Source organism: Peromyscus eremicus, chromosome 4, assembly GCF_949786415.1.
Source record: "Peromyscus eremicus chromosome 4, PerEre_H2_v1, whole genome shotgun sequence".
In the NCBI taxonomy this organism is placed as follows: Eukaryota; Metazoa; Chordata; class Mammalia; order Rodentia; family Cricetidae; genus Peromyscus; species Peromyscus eremicus.
This window is the reverse complement of record NC_081419.1, coordinates 98,965,741-98,986,578: the sequence shown is the minus strand read 5'-3', so window position 1 is coordinate 98,986,578 and position 20,838 is coordinate 98,965,741. Positions and strand designations below refer to the sequence as shown.

Sequence of the window (20,838 nt, the reverse complement as noted above, 5' to 3'; positions counted from 1 at the left end):
AACTGGAGAGATGGCTCAGCAGTTAAGAGTGCTCGCTGCTCTCCCAGAAGACCCAACTTTGATCCCATGTCAGGCAGCTCACAACTGCCTGTAACTCCATCTCTACAGGATTCTTTGTCCTCTTATGATCTTTGTGGGCACCCTCATACACATGACCAACATTATCAGACATGTACAAATAAATAAAAGTGAAAAGAAATATTTAAAGGATTCCTAAACAAAGCTACCACTGAATGGTGGTGGTACACACTTTAATGCCAGCACTCAGGAGGCAGAAACAGGAGGATTTCTGAGTTCAAGGCCAGCTTGGTCTATAGAGTGAGTTCCAAGACAGCCAGGCCTACACATAGAAACTATGTCTTGAAAACAAACAAATAAACACACAAAACCCAACTAGATCCCTAAACAATCTTAAGTGTGTTATGAAGCAGAGTGCTGTGTGGACGTGGGTTGCATGGTCCACTGATCAGTGCTGTACACAATACTGACGCTATTTCAGACTCAGTGGATGGACAGATATTTGGATGCTTTTAAAGTAGAGAACAAGTAGCAAGTGAGTATATTTCATATTGATCAGCCTTATTTCATACTGATCAACCTTTTCTTCTATTTTTCTCTTAAGTGGGCAAATATTTAACAATTACTTGAAAATATATCCTATGAGGGGCTGGAGAAATGGCTCAGCAGTTACTAGCCCTTGTTCTTCCAGAGGACATGTTCAATTCCCAGCACCCACATAACAGCTCACAAGCATCTCTAGCTCCAGTTCCAGGGGATCCAGTGCCTCTTCTTCTGACCCCTTCAGGCACCAGGTAGGAATGTGGTACACACAGGTGCATGCAGACAAAACACTCATACATATAAAATAGAAATAAATGAATCTAAATTCAAATTCATGTAGAGTAAAAACGTTTTAAAGCAATTTAAAAATATTTCCTACCCCATTACAAATATGAAGAATTTATAACAAAAATGTCACTGAGTCTTACATTTGCATTAAGGTGGTAAAACTGATCACAACACAAATTCACAACGTATTTTCAGGTCCTTCAGCGATATGAAAAGTCTGAATTCAACCTCTCAATTCTTTACAAAATTCTTTACAAAGTTAGAATACACAACAAACTCCATTGATTCCAACTGGACAAGATTTGTAAGGACTTAATTGTATAACCTTGCAGTAATGATAAGGACAGTAGATTCTATAAAGCCTTTCCAGGGGTGCAGGCCCTGGGCTAAGCATTTTGCAAATAGGATATTTACTCTTTAAAGTTAGTATCACAGCCAGGTGGTGGTGATGCACTCCTTTAATCCCAGCACTTGAGAAACAGAGACAGGCGGATCTCTGTGAGTTTGAAGCCAGCCTAATCTACGGAGTGAGTTTCAGGACAGCCAGGACTACATACAGAGAAACCCTGTCTTAAAAAGCCAAATAATAATAATAATAATAATAATAATAATAATAATAATAATGTCATAAACAATATAATTCTTTTCATTTTAACAAAAGAGCCCACTGAAGCTAGAGAGGTTAGCTAGCTTTCTAAATCTGTAACTAATGAAGGACAGGATTTGAATGCAGACAGACTGACTCTCAGGCCTGGCCAGCACCATTACCACTCTACAAGCTCAGACTGCCAGAAACTGACAAATTTTATAGTGGGTATTCATAATTTTTTTTTTTTTACTTGAAAGCTATTTCTTTTAATAAATGTTGGTTTTTACTTTAAAATATAATTTACATTTTATTATGTCACAGTATAACTTTATATAAAAAGTAAAGACATTACCACACTTGATGTATTTCATATAAGGGGCTCTGCATCTGCTGTGAGGAATGTATGCGTTTGGTACAAATGAAGTAAATCCTCATAATACAATTCAAATCTCCTTGAATTCGGTTGTAGAAAAGAAGAACTACCTGGTGACTGGGAATGGTCACAGGAACCTTCACAAGAAGACTGAATTTAACAGCACTGTTTCAGGGCAGTTTCATTCAGCTGGGATGATGGCTGACACACCTCACATCTCCCTCACAGCTTGCTGTTACTCTGATCCCAGCTCTTTGGTAGAAGAGGTTTTGTTTGGTTTTTACAGGGTTTCTCTGTGTATCCCTGGCTGTCCTGGAACTCGCTCCGTAGACCAGGCTGGCCTCGAACTCAGAGATCCACCTGCCTCTGCCTCTCAAGTGCTGAGTCTAAAGTCGTGTGTGTGCTGCCACCACTGTCCAGCTTGTAGAGGAGTATTTCCAGGCTTAAGACCTGGTGGTAGGTACTTTTCTCTCTACCAAGTCCTGCAGGTTCAGTTATTTGGAGTTTGGTTAGCTGAGACTTTCAGAAGAGCTGCATGTGATTTTAAGATGTATTCCCTGACAGCTTCCTGTTGATCCTGTCTGTTTTCTTCAGGCATAATCAGTTCTCAACATTTAGAGGTAAATAGTTTGTGGCCATCAATCTTTAAATTTAAGAGATTAGCCGGGCGGTGGTGGCGCAAGCCTTTAATCCCAGCACTCGGGAGGCAGAGGCAGGAGGATCTCTGTGAGTTCGAGGCCAGCCTGGGCTACCAAGTGAGTCCCAGGAAAGGCGCAAAGCTACACAGAGAAACCCTGTCTCAAAAAAACAAAAAAATAAATAAAAAAAAATAAAAAAAAATTTAAGAGATGTCCACTACATTCTTATTGTCACAATATTCACATTGAAAAAGAAAAGCTAACCCAAGAGCTAGAGGTACCAATTGCTTTTTAAGTGGGGCTTTTGGCTTTTGATTGAGACTTTCGGTTGTTATGGCCTTACAGAACCCACTGGACATTCACAGAGCTGGGTACTTAAAGAGCAGACAACAAAGGCATTTCTTCCATTCAGTGACTTGAGTAGCAATGCAACCTTGGCCACAACATGGCTATTGGTTTTAATATATTTATATATTTATATATTAAATCGGTTGTAGAAAAAAAGAACTACCTGGTGACTGGGAATGGTCACAGGAACCTTCACAAGAAGACTGAATTTAACAGCACTGTTTCAGGGCAGTTTCATTCAGCTGGGATGATGGCTGACACACCTCACATCTCCCTCACAGCTTGCTGTTACTCTGATCCCAGCTCAAAGATCTCAGTAAAATGTCTGCAAATAAAAGCACCACATTTTGTACAGCCTAGCCAGTTGGGAGAATCTGAGGCTCAGCAGCAGCAGCCCAAGAGTTCACAGCGTAATCATTTCAGTACCTTATTAAAAACGATTCCTATTTGTTGTTTGTGATGTTTGGGGGGCGGGGTGAGGGGCGCAGCGGGATAAAACAGGCTGACAATTCTTTCCTGGCTCCAATGCATCTGCATCAGGACACTTTTGAAGACTGGAACCCTGTGAGGCGCTGAAGAAAGCATTCAGCTCTCTCACACTTGAGGTCACAAAGTTTTGCAAGTCAAAAATGTTGGGCATGCCAAAAACATCACGCTGCACACTACCAAATAAAAGAACACTGTTATTCTTACAAGGGAATGCTTGATGGGACGGGAAATAGGCAAGTTGGGGAAGTTTACTTAATACTGAGACTCATTTGACCATCATGAAGCCAAAATACAATGACAGCTTAAAAAAATAAACAAACAGCTGTTACACAAAACAAAACCACTGGGTACATGGCCTCCACTGAAACTAGTTATTAGATTTTTTTTGGCAAATACAAGAAGTGGATAACCCCAGAAAACCCCCCGGGGAAACTTCTAGAAGTCTTCTCTTACGTGTGCCATATGCTTTTCTCAGAGATCATGAAGATTAAAGTGGTTTTAACTTGTGGGTAGAAAGTTCAAACCAAGAAGACTCGATCTTAAAATGTTTCAAACGATTTCATTAAAGGGCAATCCTTTAAAAGTCATATTCTCCTTAAAATGGGCAGGGGTCGGGGAGGGGAGAAAAGAGAAAATGGAAGATGGGAGAAAATCTAGTCCTTCAGTACAATTTTCGTTTTGTTTCAACACAGCAGGAGGGCAAGGCCGCTGGCTCCTCTAGGCCTTTTGAATGCCAGGAGTGATTATGCAAAGCCCACAAGCACCCAAATCTTTAAGGCCATAATCTCACTCTCCTAATGACTCCTGCCTGCTTGCTCCCAAATGTTGCTACATCTCATTGGCTGCCAGGTTTTGAATCCACTGGGAGTCTTCAATTTATAATTGCAAATACTTTTTTTCCTTGTCATTTTAAAATAAAAAACACAAACAACAAGTGACATCTAGTGGAAGTCTGGGTTAGTAAAAGACTCCGGGTGACAATAATTTCAAGAATATCTTATTTTACAATTATTTAAAAATTTTCTTTCTCAAAAGCCTTTTCTCTTCCTAAGATGGAAAAACATTTGATAAGAAAAAAAAAAAAAAAAAAAAAACCCTATCTGATAGAGAGAATAAGTTGTGATTTTCTTTCCCTACAGAAAACATTCTTCTTTCCATAGACTGTGAACAAGAACTTTCAAGATAAAGCACCAGAAATAACTGAGGATCCTGTTATTGGACGTTGGCGTTAGTGAGGGTGATCACCAACCCTGTAGGTGGGTCTGAAGACAAGGTGGCATGGCAACCACAGATTCCAGTTCATATGCTTTACGAGCTGACAAATCTAGCTCTACTTCAATTATTGCCCATCCTCAAATGCCATGGGAGAACCAGGGGAGTTGGCTGTCTGCTTTCCAGACTGGTGGAAGCCTGTGCCAGCTTCACACGTGAGTAGATTAGTGGGAGTCAGTGGAGATCTTAGTGGGGTTAGAATGGCTGAACCGTGCTCCTTTGAGAGCTTCAAGGTTCAAAAACTATCCTGGGGGATTCTCACACTGGTGTCTGCACACAGGATTGTGAAGGGGACAGAAAGGGAAATGGGTCACTAAGAAATTGAAAGATGGTGTTTAAATTCAGTATTTTCTTTCAAGAAAATGTTCAGCTGTAACCCAAATACCAGCTGTCTACTCTCTCCGACGTCTTCAGGTATCTCCTTTTTTGTTGTTGGGTTTTTAAAATTTTGTTTTGTTTTTCCAAGACAAGGTTTTTCTGTGTGTAGCCCTGGCTGTCCAGCAACCCCTCTGTAGACCAGACTAGTCTCCAACTGAGAGATCTGCTTGCCTCTGCCTTCTGAGTGCTGGGATTAAAGACATGTGCCACCATCGCCCGGCTAGGAATCTTTTTAATAACCTGCACACTCACACTAGGCATAGGCTCTCCTGAAGCTCCCCACAAAATTCCTTGGATCTCCTCCCTAATCTTGGCACTCACTGTCTGGATTCCCTGGAGCTCTATGCACCCAGAGCACTGTGCGAAGCGTCACTTGTCTTGTCTTCCCCCACTTTGACTGAAACCTAATATTTTTTCCTTCTTTTCATCCCCCTCCAAAGCACCATTGGATTGGAAAACAGTGATCGATGTGATTGACTTGTGGGTACAGGAGCAAGGGGCTATGGCACTAACGGCTCAACAGACAGATTAAAATGTCACCCACGATGCTAGGACATGTGGGATTTGTTTCAAAATATGTGGGGAGGGGAAGGATTGGGAGTGGGACATTAGAGTCATGCAGGGAAGCAATCACCTGCAGGGCCACTGGAACCATGGGAAGACATGGCGTTTATGGGACCATTCTCACTTAGGCTTGAGGTTTCTCGAACTTTTTTGTTTGTTTGTGTTTTGAGACAAGGTTTCTCTAGGTAGCTTTGCGCCTTTCCTGGAACTCACTCTGTAGCCCAGGCTGGCCTCGAACTCACAGAGATCCGCCTGCCTCTGCCTCCCGAGTGCTGGGATTAAAGGAATGTACCACCACCGCCCGGCTTTCTTGAACATTGTTAAAGAAACAAGTCTCTTGGCACTACCCAAGGCAGGAAATTCTTCACTGGCTCTTCTTCCATCAGTCCCTACCATGTCTGGAGGTCCCCTTTTTCATAACTGAGGAGTCCCTTAAAAACTTCCTGCCTCCGCTTTTCAGGCTGCCCTTGGGCCCCGTTCTAAAATGAAGGAACTGATAACCACCCTCACCCTAAGTGGTTCATCCCAGGTTTGCAGACTATCTCCTTTAGGTAAAAGTAACCCTAAAAGACTCACACAATGCTTTAAAAGCCCCCCCCCCTCCTGTGTTTTCTAATTCAAGAGCCCAGGATTGAGTCTTCCAAAAGTGGACATGAAGGACTGTCCTAGGGCAAAGCAGTCAGAAAGATAAGCTCTATAGAAGTCTTGAAGAGAAAGAACACATAGCAAATGGGCAATTATTTTACCTCCTTAACAAGATGATCAATACAGACACCCGTGTTGGGCCCAAGTAAAACAACCTTTAAAAGCCCACCTTTATCCCTGCGGCCCTTTAAAAGTCCACCCCTTAACCCTGTGGCCCTTTCCACTAACTGTATCACAGCTCACACAGCCCTAGCTGACCAGGAAGCCTGAGGAATGAGTGCACAGGCCTGCACTGAGGGCCAGTGAGAGGCAGCCTCTCCATTCCTCAGCTTAGCTGGCCCCAGCACCTTTAACAGCGTTGTCTATTGGGAAAAAAACACAAGGTCTTAGCGAAGGTCTGACTGAGATTCGGCTGCGGTTCCAACTCCCCAAAGGTGCGTTCCTCCATCAGAAACACTTTCTCCTTTCAAAATGTGCACAGAAGTGAGATCTCCCTCGGAACAGCTACCTAAATTAACACCAAGGTGAAAGCTGGTTCCACCTCCTCTTCTCTCCCTAAGGAGGAGGTAAGTGAGCTAGGGACTGGGGGGGGGGGGGCTTTCACCCGGCTTCCAAAATATCCCTAAGCAACGGAAAAGTGGACATGCCACAGTTGGCATGTGCGATTGTCCCCAAATGCATGCACAAACTTTTTTTTTTTTTTTTTGCCAGTACCACTTCCTTACCCACTCTTCCCAGGAGACTTGACGGTTTCCATTCCATGGAGACTGGTAACATTCCAGGACCGAGCTGGCTGGCAGAGAGAGTTGGGCACAGGGATCAGTTAACTGAAACAAATGAAGACTTTCAACGCAACCTTCTGAAGCTTTATTGCCTCGTCATCAGACAGCTTCTTTGCTTTGGCTGTATATTGATTTTTTTTTTTTTAAGACTATGAAAAAGTGTTTCATTTCTTCTGAGATAATCTCAGCCAGCAGACAGCTTCTTTTCCGACTTGCATTATTTGGCTATTACAGAATCACCCCAGGCTCCCCCTGGCACAGGACCCTGGTGTGATGTTCGGCTTTTCCCATCATCTCCCAGCATGCAGCTGTGGGGATTTTATTCCTATTTGCCTTTGCTTCCCACAATACACTTTCTCAGTTTCTGGTCACTTGTCCTGATTTCTCTACCACTTGTCAAAATATCACCCCTGAAATGATCTGCTTCTCTAGGACAGTAAAAAAAAAAAAAAAAAAAAAACCCTCATTAAAAGCAGTTTGAGCTGGACAGTGGTGGCGCACACCTTTAAACCTTGCACTCAGGAGGCAGAGGCAGGAGGATCTCTGTGAGTTCGAGGCCAGCCTGCTCGCAGAACAAGTTCCAGGACAGCCAGAGCAACACAGAGAAACCCTGTGTTGGATGAAGAAGGAGGAGGAGGAAGGAGGAAGGAGGAAGGAGGAAGGAGGAAGGAGGAAGGAGGAAGGAGGAAGGAGGAAGGAGGAAGGAGGAAGGAGGAAGGAGGAAGGAGGAAGGAGGAAAGAGGAAGGAGGAAGGAGGAAGGAGGAGGAGGAAGGAGGAGGAGGAAGGAGGAGGAGGAAGGAGGAGGAGGAAGGAGGAGGAGGAGGAGGAGAAGAAGAAGAAGAAGAAGAAGAAGAAGAAGAAGAAGAAGAAGAAGAAGAAGAAGAAGAAGAAGAAGAAAATAAAAAGCAGTTTGAGAATCAAGGACCAGGTGTTTCAAAATGAGGAGCATTTGGGGTTTTTATTTCCTCTTAGTATCCTTTTTAACAGTGAATGAGCCTATGGAAAAACATTTTTGTCTTACTTCCCCTCCCTTAGTGATAGCCGCTAAGCTTGTACATGCATAGTGTGATGTAAGTCCAGTCTCCTCTTGATTCAGTGTTCATCTCATTGGAAAGTGGAGTTCACATCACCTGGGGAAGGGGGAAGGGATATCAGACCCAGGCAAGAACCCAAGCCCAGCATCACAATGGCTGCCCTTGGGTAGCATCCCAGGGTCACGATTGCTGCCCTTGGGCTAGTATGGAGACAAGCACACCTTGGCTTTCCCTTGTTCATTTGTAACCTCCCACTGTTCTAAGTTGTCTTGGGTTCATTCATAAGCCTGGTTTTGGTTTCTGTCTATCTGCAGCAATCTTTCCTTGGTCGGTCCCTGCTCATGATATGGCTGCTGGTGACAGCTTCAGTGAGTTGTCAGACATTAGATTAGTCCCGATGTTCGGACCCAGTCATCTGTCTAAACCTCTTCCCTGGCAGTGTGTCCCCTCCAGGGTAGTCCTGCAAACTACCACTGAAAACAAAATACTCCACACATATTTCGTCTGGTTTAATTTGACTTTGCCATTTCCTGGTCGCGTCACTTGATTTCACAGCACAATCATATACTTCTATTTGCCTATCTCTCCACCACTCTTTCCAGGCTGAGATGTTGTTTCACTATGCAGCCCAGGTTGGCCTCAAATTTGTGAGATCTTCCTGTCTTCGTGAGTGTTGGATCTCAGGTGTGCATCAGTACACTCGGTGTTTAAACTCTACTCTCCTGAGGATGATTGCTACCATTGAGCAAGAGCTTTTGGCTGTGCATGATGTTAGCTACATCATCTCTCCATTTCCTAGTGATATTCATCTTTATTTTGCAGAGATTCAATATATTAAATGCTGACCTTAGGGTCACAGGGGTAGTGTGACAGTTCATTACCTTAGTTGTCTCATTTGTATCATCTAATAAAAGGCCAAATTATAGTGAATGCCATGTTAGCACCCATACACTACAAACGGAAACATGAATGGTCGTGTTTTTACCCCCAAATTCAGCCTTACTTTAGAAAGCTACCACCAGGTGGCAGCATTTTGCCATGGTCACAGTCTGGTGTTCATAAAAGCTGGGACCTACCCAGACATAAGACATATTCTCTTTATGATTAAAAAACCTGGAGAGCTAGAAGTTTATTGAATCTTTTTAGTAAGAGCCTAACTTAACCTTGGATGTAAAGTTCCCCAACTCAGTTTTCTATTTCTACGTTTTTCAAAACTTAAAGACACATTTTCCATCCATATTAAAAATATTCATAAGAACTGGCTCAGCATGGCCCTGATTTTACCTTGAATGGTTCCTAAGGCCCCCTGAGGTGACATGAGCCACAGACATGAGCAGAGAGCCCAGCTGCAGCTGTACCACAGACCCAGACATGGCTCTTGGTAGCAGCTTGGGCCAGGACGACATCCCAGCTCCGGATATTAGCATTGGCTATTCAGGTAGGGATGGTTCTGGTGGCTTCATGGCCTCCAGACACCAACACCTCAGGCTGCAGTCCCAACCCTGGGCTCCTATGTGACCTCTGGTGGCAATATGGGACTCAACTTCAGCACAGATCCCAGTCGAGGTAGGACCATGACCCCAGACGTGGTCCTCTGCAGCAGCTTTATCTGGAACTTACTGTTGCTGGCCCTGGGAAAGAGGCTTTGCCTCTGGACAGCACCACAGCAGGAGAGCTGGCCCCTGCTCTCAGGTGGTCCCACCCCTCACTGCAGGTGAGGCATGGGCGTGGGGGAGCTGACTCCACCTGCTCGCCTGAGATGGGTGACTCCAGTGGCCAGGACTGACCAGCTTGGTTACCATGCAGGCCCACAGCCAGGCCTTGGGTTGACCCACCCTAACTTCTACCCCATCTAGGACCTGCTAGAGCTCATGAAGGGACTGGTCCTGTGGAACAATCCCACAGGATCTCCAAGACTCGGGGCGGCCACAGGATATCCTAGAGGAGTTCGAGTGAGGACCCAGTGATGATGGTGTACCAGAAACCAGAGGCCTTGAACCAGACCAGTGACTCATTGCAATGATTTGTTAATAAAGCTGACGGGACAAAAGGGTATATACAAAAGTGTGTGTGTGTGTATGTGTATAATATATATATTATATGTATTATCCACACCGAGGCCACCAATGCCACCGGGACCAATGAAGAGGTGTTGGAGAGTAGGGAAAGGAGAAGCCAAGAGTTTTGTTGTTTGTGTTTGCTTTGTTCTTGTTTTTGTTTGCTTGCTTGCTTTTTTTCTTTGGAGGGGGGAGGTGCTGCAAGGGTGAGGGGAGTGTATGGGGGGACCGGGAGGTAAGCGGAATTGGGGGGTGCATGTGAAACTCCCAGAGAATCAATAAAGAAATTTTTAAAAAAATCAGAGAAAAAAAAAACTCACAGGAAAATGCAGTTTAAAAGGCACACATAAAAATTTAATCTTTTTTCTTAGCCATTTTTAATCAGTTTATAGACAATAAAAAAAGGAAAAAAACTTACCAACTTCAATAGGCAAAAATAAGCAGTATTTTAGAGTGTGTTTTCCTAGAGATTTATATTTTTAAAAGTTTTACATTTGTGTGTATGTGTCTGCATGTGTCCATGTGCCCAAGGAAGCAAGAATGTGGCACCAGGTGCCTCAGCAGGAGTTAGATCATGACCAGTAATGACTGTGGCATCTGTCCCACCCCCATAAACCCATCTGAAAATTAGGACCAAAACACAATGATCTTATTAATCAAAACTTGTCTATGAACTTATATAGGTACTAGACTTATTCCATGAGATCTGCTAAATTAAAAAAAAAAACACACACAAAACTTCCCAATTTAGCCATATAGTGTCAAATAAATACCTTTAAAATTTTTTCATACACTTCGTAAGGGATCTCTAAAACTGTCAGTTCATGCCTTTTCTTTCTCACTTAAAAAGAGCAACATGAGAACATCTGACTATATATAGCCAGCGTGGAAGTCCTGAGCACACAAAGTTTACTTTCTGTTTGGGGAAGATACCCCCCCCCCTCCGATACCACCATGATAAAAAAGAGAGCATTTCTCAGCTAAAATGATCAGGTTGGTTACTGAGAGTGGGGGCGGGGGAGCATAATTTATACCAACAGGAAATGCCTGAACTGTCTAGCCAGATTACAGTGTTATCATTGCTAATACTAAAATTGGCTTGATCTTTAAGATTTCTATTCTATCACTACCTTAAGGCTACAGTGGAGACAGACAGTAGGGCTGTGAGGGAAAGTAACCAGAGCGGCAGATCATCCATAGCAAACACCGGTCCTCTTGGGCCAGGGATCTGTGGGATGTGGCAAGGCAGGGAAGAGACCCCTCCCCCATGACATATGTGGTGAAGCCCGAAGACCAGCTGAGCTGCTGGCATGCTGTGCAGCGTGCTGAGGTTCACGGCTTTCAGGAGCAGTCACCATGCCAGGGGTTCCGTGACGAAGGTACCTTTGAGTCATTTCTGCTCCTGTGTGTAACCCCTCCCCCACACTCCTGTAAACTCACTGGTTCACCAGGTTGTATTTAGTGCTATCCTCACTATAGCCTACGTGGGGTTCCCAATCCAGGGTGAGTGAGTGAGTAGACCTTTACAGTTCCAGTCACACAGCACCAAGGCAGAAAAGAACAAGGAGTAACTAAGACAGCATCTCACAGTAACCCTGGCTGCCCTCTAACTCAGCAACCCTCCTGATTCAGCCTCCAAGTGAAGTTACAGCCCTGAGCCATGCCTGACCTCCTTATGGTTCTTTAGTCAGTGTATGTAAAAAACGTATCTGCTAAAGACTTCAACTTTATTGAATAAAAACAAAAAACAAAAAACCTTACAACTGAGAAAGCAATTAGAGCAAAACCAGTAGCTCGGACTATAATTTAAATAATGCAATAGAAAAACTCAACTGAACACTTATTTTTACCAAGTCTGCATGTCTGCATGTCTCACAATGCAGATTTACGGGTGACCACCACTTGCAGAAGAGAGAAGTTCCAATGTGATGTAACAGGTCCTCTTTCCTGTGTCCTAGAACATGAAACACTACCAGAACTAAAGCTCCTCTTTGCAGTTGAAACAGCGAAACACTTGAAGCACATTTTTAATTCTTTCCAGTGGAGCCGAAGCCTCCGGAGCCCCTTTCAGTGACATCCAGTGTCTGAAGAAAGACAGGAGGAAGGCAAGCCAGTCAGCGTCACAGCTTCTGTACAACCCACAAACCCTTTGTCCTGACCGGATCACCGCTACCATCCAAAACGCTGCACTCATCCAGCTGAAAAACACTCACCGGTCTCCAACATTCCCAAGCATCCCTCCTCTCCACTTACAGCCCACCACCCATTCACACTCAGCGTTTACAACACTGACTTCAACTTCTTCCAAGTCCGGATAGAAGATCCGTTCACAAATGAGCTGTGCAATCCGATCACCTTTTTTTACTTCAAAGAAAAAACAAAACACAGATTATTATTGATATTTATTGATGTATTTTTCTATCCTGCCTTATTCAATGAGAACTGGGGTGAGTTTTAGGCAACTTCAAACTTACTACATATGTAAATGTATATATTTAACTCACCTTCAAACTTCTCTTTTCCAAAATTAAACAGCACAACACCAACATTCCCTCTGTAATCTTCATCTATGACACCGGCTGGAGGAAGGAATAATGTTTTTTGATTTATGCCATTAGAATACCAGGTGTTTTAGATTATCTCAAAACCACTTTTTCAAACTTTTTCCAAACTTTCTCAAATTCTTACACCCCACAAAGTGAATCTCACTTAGGTCCTACTTGGTTTGAGAATAAATGATATTACCAAAATACAAGAATTTAAAAAGCGTGTCCCAATTTTCCATCCTGAATGCTTATCAAATGGTGAGCATTTCATACTTCAAACTGAGTGGAGCAACCATCATCTCCAACCTCACAGCTGACTCCCAGTCCGTATGCTAAAAAACCTCGACGAAAAAGAGCTGGGCTTTCAAAGTCTTTTCTGGCAACAGCTTCCATGATATTCTGATTAAATCACAGAGAAACAACACTGAAGCCCAGTGATCTGCAGGGGAAAAGCCAGGGTGATAAGCTAAGCACCAAGCAGTCTTAACAGCTATTAGAATATTCCACTTGATCAGAAAATGGGGCAGAACTGCCGTTTATAATTTTTTCTTTCAAGTCAAAGCACTGTCCGTTTTAAAACCACGACACTTCAGTCAACACTGGCTGGTAAGCTTAATGAGTTGTTGCTGCTGGAACAGCACACGTGCGGCGGTCAGAGGACAACCATGGACATCGGTTCCTGCCTTCCACCATGTGGGCGTGAACTCATTTGGCTTGGTGGCAGGCACCTTTACCTGACAGGCCATCTTGCCGGCCCAATTAGTACCTGTGTGGTATTATAAAATTAAATAGGTTCTTACAGGAAACCTGAGCTAGGTCCTTGCCATGGCCCAGAAGATAATGCCCCAGATTTGCCCCCAGACGTCCCTGAGTCAGGAACTTGATGTGTTTACACAAGCACAGATAATGTGGCCAACAGCCCTCTGTTTCTGTTTTTAACATGGAGATCTAATACAGATGTCAGAGGCAGTTCATTCTGTCTAGACTAAGGGAGAGTCTATTTTTTTCCAGTAGAATGGCAACAAACCTTTCACCAATCCAAATGTTATATGAGGTTGCCTTCATTACCAGTTTATTAGTTTAGTCCTTAATGCTCAGGAAAAGCTGATAGAAGGATTGGGCCAGCTGTTTTCACACTCTTTGGAGGAAGTTAAGTTAACTGCAGGAATAATGCAGCTTGCACTCAACAAGGAACTCCTTAGGGTAAAAGCGTGTTTTTCCACGTTGGAATCAATGACCACAGAGGGCTGGAGAATTTCCACTGTGGAAGACCTTTGAGGCACAGCCTAATAAGCATATCGATTACAAATGAGTCTGTAAAGATAACCCAGACTGACTTCTAAATTCTTTTGGCTGTACTTTATTAGAAAACTATTAAATTACTCAAACAGTATCACTATGCACAAGGTAAAAACCAGTATTACTGTAATAAAGTTTATAAAAGTAATTAAATTACTTTAATTCTTCCACTCCAAAGAATCAGTTATTCATTGAAATAGCATAAATTCTAGTGATTTCTTTTAGATTCGTACATAGAAGGAAGTTCCAATATTTCTATGCAGAAAGAATCTTACATGTGTAACACCAAACATTCATGCTGCTTTCATGGTTTTGCTATGATACACAAAACCACCCTTGATGTACATTAATGTTATCTCAAGTAAGTCACAAAAAACTTTCCTGGGTCAAAGGATGGACACATATATGTACTGCTAGATAATTGCAAAAAAGAGGCACAGCCATTCCAACTTCCAGCAGCAAGCAATATTTGAGTGTCTATTTGTGCTCAGACCAGATGGCAGTCGGCTTTTTATTACTGGCCAATATGATAAATAAAAAAAAGACATTTCATGGCCTTACTTTTCATTTCCCTATGGGTGGACATTTTTCTTTCCATATGTACAACTTGCATGTCATACATGTTTCTATATTTTTGTCTATTTTTAATGTGTTTTTAGTTGCAAATATAATTATATACTCACACGCACATATACACCTCCGTTGTGTGTCTGCAAAGTTCTCCTGTTGAGAGTATTCAAATAGCTAGGTATCTTAAATCTTACAAGGCCAGCTCATTTTAGATGCTTGGAACATGAAAATGTGAAAATCTTCTACTAGCAAGCAAATAAACCCAAACAGCAAAGGCCTACAATTCCAACTACCTGGGAGGCTGATGTATGTTCAAGGCCCACCTGGTAACTTAATGAGATTTTGTCTCATGAAGATATGAAAAGAGGAGCTGGAGACATCGCCCAGCAGTTAAGAGCACTGGCTGCTCCTGCAAAGGACTTGAGTTCAATTCCCAGCACCCACAGGGCAATTGCAAATAAAGAGAGGACTAGAGAAAAGGGGTGGGGTGAGGGGGAGAACTTGTGTGGGTTCTTGGGTTCAATCCTAGTACTACTATTACAAAAAAGAGAGAGAAAGAAAAGGGCAAGTAAATAGAACCCCCACAAGACATCTTCTCTGCATAAAGATTAATGCATTCTACCATCTCTTCATGAAAATGCACTGAGCATCTTGGAAAGCTATCACTGGAAAAACCAGGCACTGGAACTGGCAGTGGTTAATCGACTTCAGGCAAGGTTTTCTGTGTCAAGACTTTGGCATGTCATTGTTGGAAACCTCTTTAGTGAGAATGCTCCACACCTACCAGATGTGAATTCAGAACACAATCTTGCACAGTCAACTTTTCCTTTTGACCCTCACTTCCAGCCCCAGGCTTCTAATAGCATCTCCCTTTAGTTGCCAACTATGATAAACTTGTACCTAACAGAAATTTCATAGATACTCTGCATCCAAGAACATACCACAATGTGATTTTATGAATAACCTCATAGCAACCACCAGGAAAACTAACTTTCCAACTACATGATTTTCCCCCAGACAGTTGTTTTAAGCAGAGTAAAATTTAGAAACAAAGTTGGAGAGGAAAAAGAAGTTTCCACATAAAAAAATCCGTTACGCCCGTAGAAGACAAAACTGTTAACTTGAATTAATATATGTGCCAAACACTGCTGGATGCTCCACACACATAACTTAGCTCTCGTACCCCTCAGAGGTAGGCATACTAATTTCTATTATACAGATGAGGACTGTCCCTTTAAAAACCCTTTGAAATTTCACTAAAAATATAAAATCTTTTATAACTTTAAGTTTGATAATTAGTATCTCCCAAGTGACTATATTTGAGTTAGTAAATTTTTTAACTTTTATTTTATGTGTATGGATGTTTTGCCTGCATAGATGTCTGTGCACCACATACATTCAGTGCCTAAGGAGGTCATAAGAGGGTGTCAGATACCCCAGAACTGGAGTTACAGACAGTTATGAGATACCATGTGGGTGCTGAGAATTAAACCCAGGTAACCTGGAAGAGCAGCCAGTGTTTTTAACTGCTGAACCATCTCTCCAGACTGTAAAAAATATTTCTGAAAATTAAATGTACTCACCAAGCCCTGGGAATTTTCAATCCAAGACAGGACTGTAAATATCACCCTTGAGGCTACACAGAACAGAGGAACTATTTTGGGATATCTGCCTTGTCCCTTGTCCCACAGCACCACCTAGTGACACCATGGGAGATAACAGTACTTTCCAAAACAGGCCAATGGGTAGGCAGGTCTGGGCAGCCAAGATTCATCATGTACTTAATTAACCCCCACCACACTGGCACAGTGAGGGGATGGGGCAGTTTTTAATTCCACTAGTGAGAACAGCGGTATTAGAAACACATTTCTAAGCCAGTTTCCTCATTAAAAACAAAAACAAAAAAAACCCCAAATCCTCTTGACATGGTTCTGTAAAAATGGGTCAGTGTCTCTGGCGTGAAATACTGGATTAAAACAATGAAAGGTCAAGATTTTGGCCCTAAATCAGTGAAGTTATGTGCCCTAATAAGAGATCAGAAACAACATAACCCTATCAGGAGGGCTAACAAAGATGGCTCAGCGATTAAAAGCACTTGCTGCTCTTGCAGAGGACCCCTAGGTTCAGTTAACAGAACCCTCCTGGCAGCTCACAGCCCTCTGTAACTCCAGGTCCAGGGGATGATGCTTTCTTCTGGCCTCCAAAAGAACCAGGCATGCACACAATGCATCTATACACAAAATGCTCACATACACTAAATAAACACACATGTAAGAATCCTGTCAGGAAAGAAGATTCTTTACATATAGAGGCACAGTTAGAAACCCTGTAGCAAGGACCGCTACCACATCACACTGTCACAAAGGTAACAAGAGAAATAGGTGTCACTGAAGACATTTTTGAGAAATGTAGAAAAGCACCATATTTTGTCTTCGTACTGTGGGGGGAAAAGTACCTTGCTACATTTTGCAAAATGTTTAAGTATGGCCTTTCTTCCAAAGCTAAAAAAATTCTTACAAGCTAGATCTGTCTTTCTAGAACCTTTGACTTATTAGTTTAGCAAACTATAACTCAATAACCACAAAAGGTTTTCCTGGTCTAAGAATCAATTCTGCACTAAATACAGATTACCAGTGCAGCAAGGTGTAAAATACCATGCATTTCACAGAATATAATCAGTAGAGATTGGACAGTATCAAATAGCATCAGAAACTATTGCATTATTGCCTATTCAGACTTAGAAATTCCTAGAGGCAAGGATACTACAAAATTTTCATAGAATAAAGAAATAAATGTTACCTCCTACATCTATGAAGTATTTTACTGCCAAGCCAGAACGTGGAGCTAAAAACAAAAATGGAAAACAGTGGTTATTATAAATGGTAAGAGGAAATAGACACATTATTTCTGCTATAACTTAAGTATCATGGTCTCCTCTAGGGTTTCTATTTTCACCTTAATTTCAGCAGATCACTCTTAAAGAACACATTTACTATACTTTCCAAAGTTGGAAAGACTACTTTAGAAAAACTCAATGCCACTTTAATTCATAACAAACCCAAAGCACAGCCACATGACTGATGTAGCACAGAAGTGAGCAATGGATTGCTAGGATGAATTGGAAAGCGAACAAGTCCAGCCCAATCTGAAACCTTCTTCCTAGTGTTTATATTAACTTATTATGACGTGTGTGTGTGCGCGCGCGCAGGACAGGAGACAACTCTGTAGACTCAGTTTTCCTTCTACATGTGGGTCCTGGGATCAAACTCAGGTCACAAGGCTTTCAGAACAAATGCTTTTCCCACTGAGCCATCTTTCTGGCCCAACTTGTAGTTCAAGGTGGGAGAGGTGACTGCAAATCCTAGACGGAAGAAGAAATACCGCAGAGCTTAGCAGAGAACCTTCTCATTATTCAGGTTAGGAGACATGTTTGCATGAAACGTGAGTGAGTAATGGCCAACGCTCTAATATCAGTGAACTATCTATAGAATTTCATCAAAAATTAAACTCTCCTGTACATTTTTTATTTTAGAAATGGGGAAAACATTTTATAGCTCAAACTTGCTGACCCAAGCCTCAGGTCTATCTCAATAATCCCGATACCTAGCACCATGCTTCAGAACAATCTAAAGCAGGTGCTTTGTCAATGAGCACTACCTCTTCTGAGATGTTCTCTCATTCCATCTCTTTCCTTTCCTGCCCTGGGACTTTAAAAATGTAGTCGGTGATGCCATGGACCAGAACCCATTTTCCTCTTTTTAAGGGCCAAAGTACTAGAGGTTCTACACACGCATAACGAGAGTTTTGTCCAGGTCTCTTATCTGAGACAGAGTCTTGGTCTTTTCCCTACTCTTTAGTTTGAGGTTACAAAAAGCATTTATGTTCTTGACAAGTTTTGAATTCACTCTCTAGACAAGTGACATGCCCCAGAAAAATTCAACCCAGACTCATAGCCATTCTTTCTCAGCCGTAACTGATACACACAAGTGCTTCTCACTCTAATCTCCAGGACCCAGAACAAGGCAAGGCTCAGTGGTTCAGGCCTCTCTACTTTAGGACACAGGCCAAGCATCAGCTCTTCACTTTGTGCCCACATGACACTAAGATGATGGGCGTTCCTCACCATAAAGGACAGTCACGGCAAATGGTTACCTGTCTCTTAAGGCACTCACCTACTCTTCCATAGCATCCGGAAGGAACAGCTATCTGAATGTCTGTTTTCACAACGGCTTTCTCCATGGGTGGTATTGTATAATCATAGGCACTAAAAAGACATTTAAATAAATTATTTATTAAGCTTTTTTCTTCTAGTTTTTTCAAGACACAGTTTCTCTTTCTAACAGCCATAGCTGTCCTGCAACTCTCTTTGTGGTCATCACTTCATATAAACCTAGATCCTATAAACAATCATGACAAATTCCTAACTCATCTAAAAAAGTTTCCACAGAAAGTAGTGTTTTCTTTTAGCTTTAAAAGGGCGGCGGCGGCGCACACCTTTAATCCCAGCACTTAGGTAGGGAACTCAGTGAGTGCCAGGCTATCCCAGCAGTATAAGGTAAGACCCTTGGGGGGGGAGGTTGCAGGGGGTGGGTGTATATGGACACACAGCTCAGCTAACAATTCTCTGAATTGAACAGTGGAACAAGGAGATATCTACACTGTCGCTGTTGTATGTTTGGGGAATTAGCACGAGGCACAGAAAAGCAGACTGAATTCACTAACTTCCTGGAAATAAAATGAAAAGCCAAGATATAGGGCAAATAACAGCTAACACTCACTAGGCCCTCTCTCCACGCCAGGCACAGTTCTAAGAACCTGCAAATACGTAGGGACCCATTTTATTTTTGTACCGATTCTCTTGAATGAGGGTGACCCTGCAGAAGACCAGGGTAAGACAAACACTGGCGAGAGGCTGAGATGCAGTCCTTCTTCTTAGCCAGGCAGATCAACAAGCCTCCCAAGCTAGGGCTGTGAACTTCGGTGGCTGGGGAGGAAACTAGTCACTCAGTCAGAGCAGCTCCTGGGCATGGACACTGCGGAAAACCCATTTCCGAAGGTCCACCTGCCAAAGGCTGCTACCGTCTCTATTACTGCAGCTCCCTTCCGGATAAGAACTTCAGACTTTGCAATGAGCAGCACTGGAAGGTACTCTGGAGGCCTGAATTCAATCTGCTAGAACTAACTGTACGATAGCTCCCTTTCTTCACATGGTATTTGCACTCCTCATACAAGAGTCACTTCCGATGCACACAAAACACCAGCTTATTTACAAGATGGCCAAAATCTCTAGTATCTCTCCCAAGACTCGCCATGCTAGATGCATACACACGGATCATCAGGCTTGGTAACCATGGCAGGTGCTTTTACGCTGAGCCATCCCACTAGACTGGGACCCGCTTTAAGTTCCCCAGTCCTTGCACGGGATGGCTGTATAGAGACGCAAGCAGCGTCCACAGATCCCTTTCCTAGACCCTTACGTAGCTTTTCTAACGTGCACACTGCAGACGGTCACCCTTCTGTCAAGAATAAGCCTTGCTCACCGGACCTTCCCCTTGGAAAGGGTGGCGTGCACGCTGCACTAAGTAATGCTTTGGACATGTCAGCCGTTTAGTTTCCTCTCGCCCAAACCCTTGCTGGGTCTGCTTAAGATGAACTGTTAAATAAACGTTTTTGCGAGAACGCGGCGGAGCCACGGCTGCACCAAGGCTCGGGTGTCTGCATTCGTGCAGCCCGGCCGCGGCTCTCACCTGTACAGGTCGTAGCCCGCAGCGCGCGCCGACCCGCGGGTGGGAGCCGTGGCGTGCTCCGAGAGGCGCACGAAGCGCAGACAAGCGCCGTCCTCGGCCCGAGCCCGCTTGCTCACGGAGCCGGCGGCAGCGTCTTCCGAGCAGGGCATGGCGGCGAGCGGAGAAGAGCCGAGAGCCGCGGGAGCACGGGAAGAAGAGCAGAGTGCAGTGAGCACCGGAGCCCGCCAAGCCGAAGATAAGCTCCCGCCTGGACGAGCCCACCGCGCGGGGCGGGGGCGCGGCCTGCCGCAAAGGGCTCGAGCGCGGCCTAGCGGAGGCACCGAGCGCGCCGGGCTCCCCTCCTCGGGGACCCCGGTGGACTCGCTCCCGCGCTCGGAGCCCGCCCACCCGCCCGCCCGCCTAGGCGCACCGCTACCTGAGCAGGCCCAGCCTCCCCACCAGCCCAGCGCACGCTTCCTCCCCGGCGTCCTCCTTCTTCACCAGCGCGCACGCTCCCCCCCCCCCCCCCGCCCTCCCCGGCTTCCCCACCCCAACCGCCACCCGCGCGCTCCCGCCGCAGCCCGCGCGCCCCCGCCCCCGCCCCCGCCCGGGACTTCACCCGCTCGGTCGCCGCTTCGGCTCGGCGCCGCCGGCGGGAGCGCGCGCGAGGGGAGCCGA

General features: G+C 44.0%; 1 protein-coding gene across 1 annotated transcript; it reads right to left on the bottom strand.

The window, feature by feature from the left end:
- Positions 1-11,727: 11,727 nt before the first annotated feature.
- Positions 11,728-20,556, bottom strand: Dut (deoxyuridine triphosphatase). Its single transcript, XM_059259561.1, has 6 exons — positions 20,182-20,556; positions 18,607-18,698; positions 17,234-17,278; positions 12,524-12,598; positions 12,313-12,383; positions 11,728-12,103 (listed from the first exon to the last, which is right to left on the bottom strand). The coding sequence occupies exons 1-6, from the start codon at positions 20,328-20,330 to the stop codon at positions 12,047-12,049; spliced, it is 489 nt and encodes a 162-aa protein (XP_059115544.1). The 5' UTR covers positions 20,331-20,556; the 3' UTR covers positions 11,728-12,046.
- Positions 20,557-20,838: the final 282 nt, after the last annotated feature.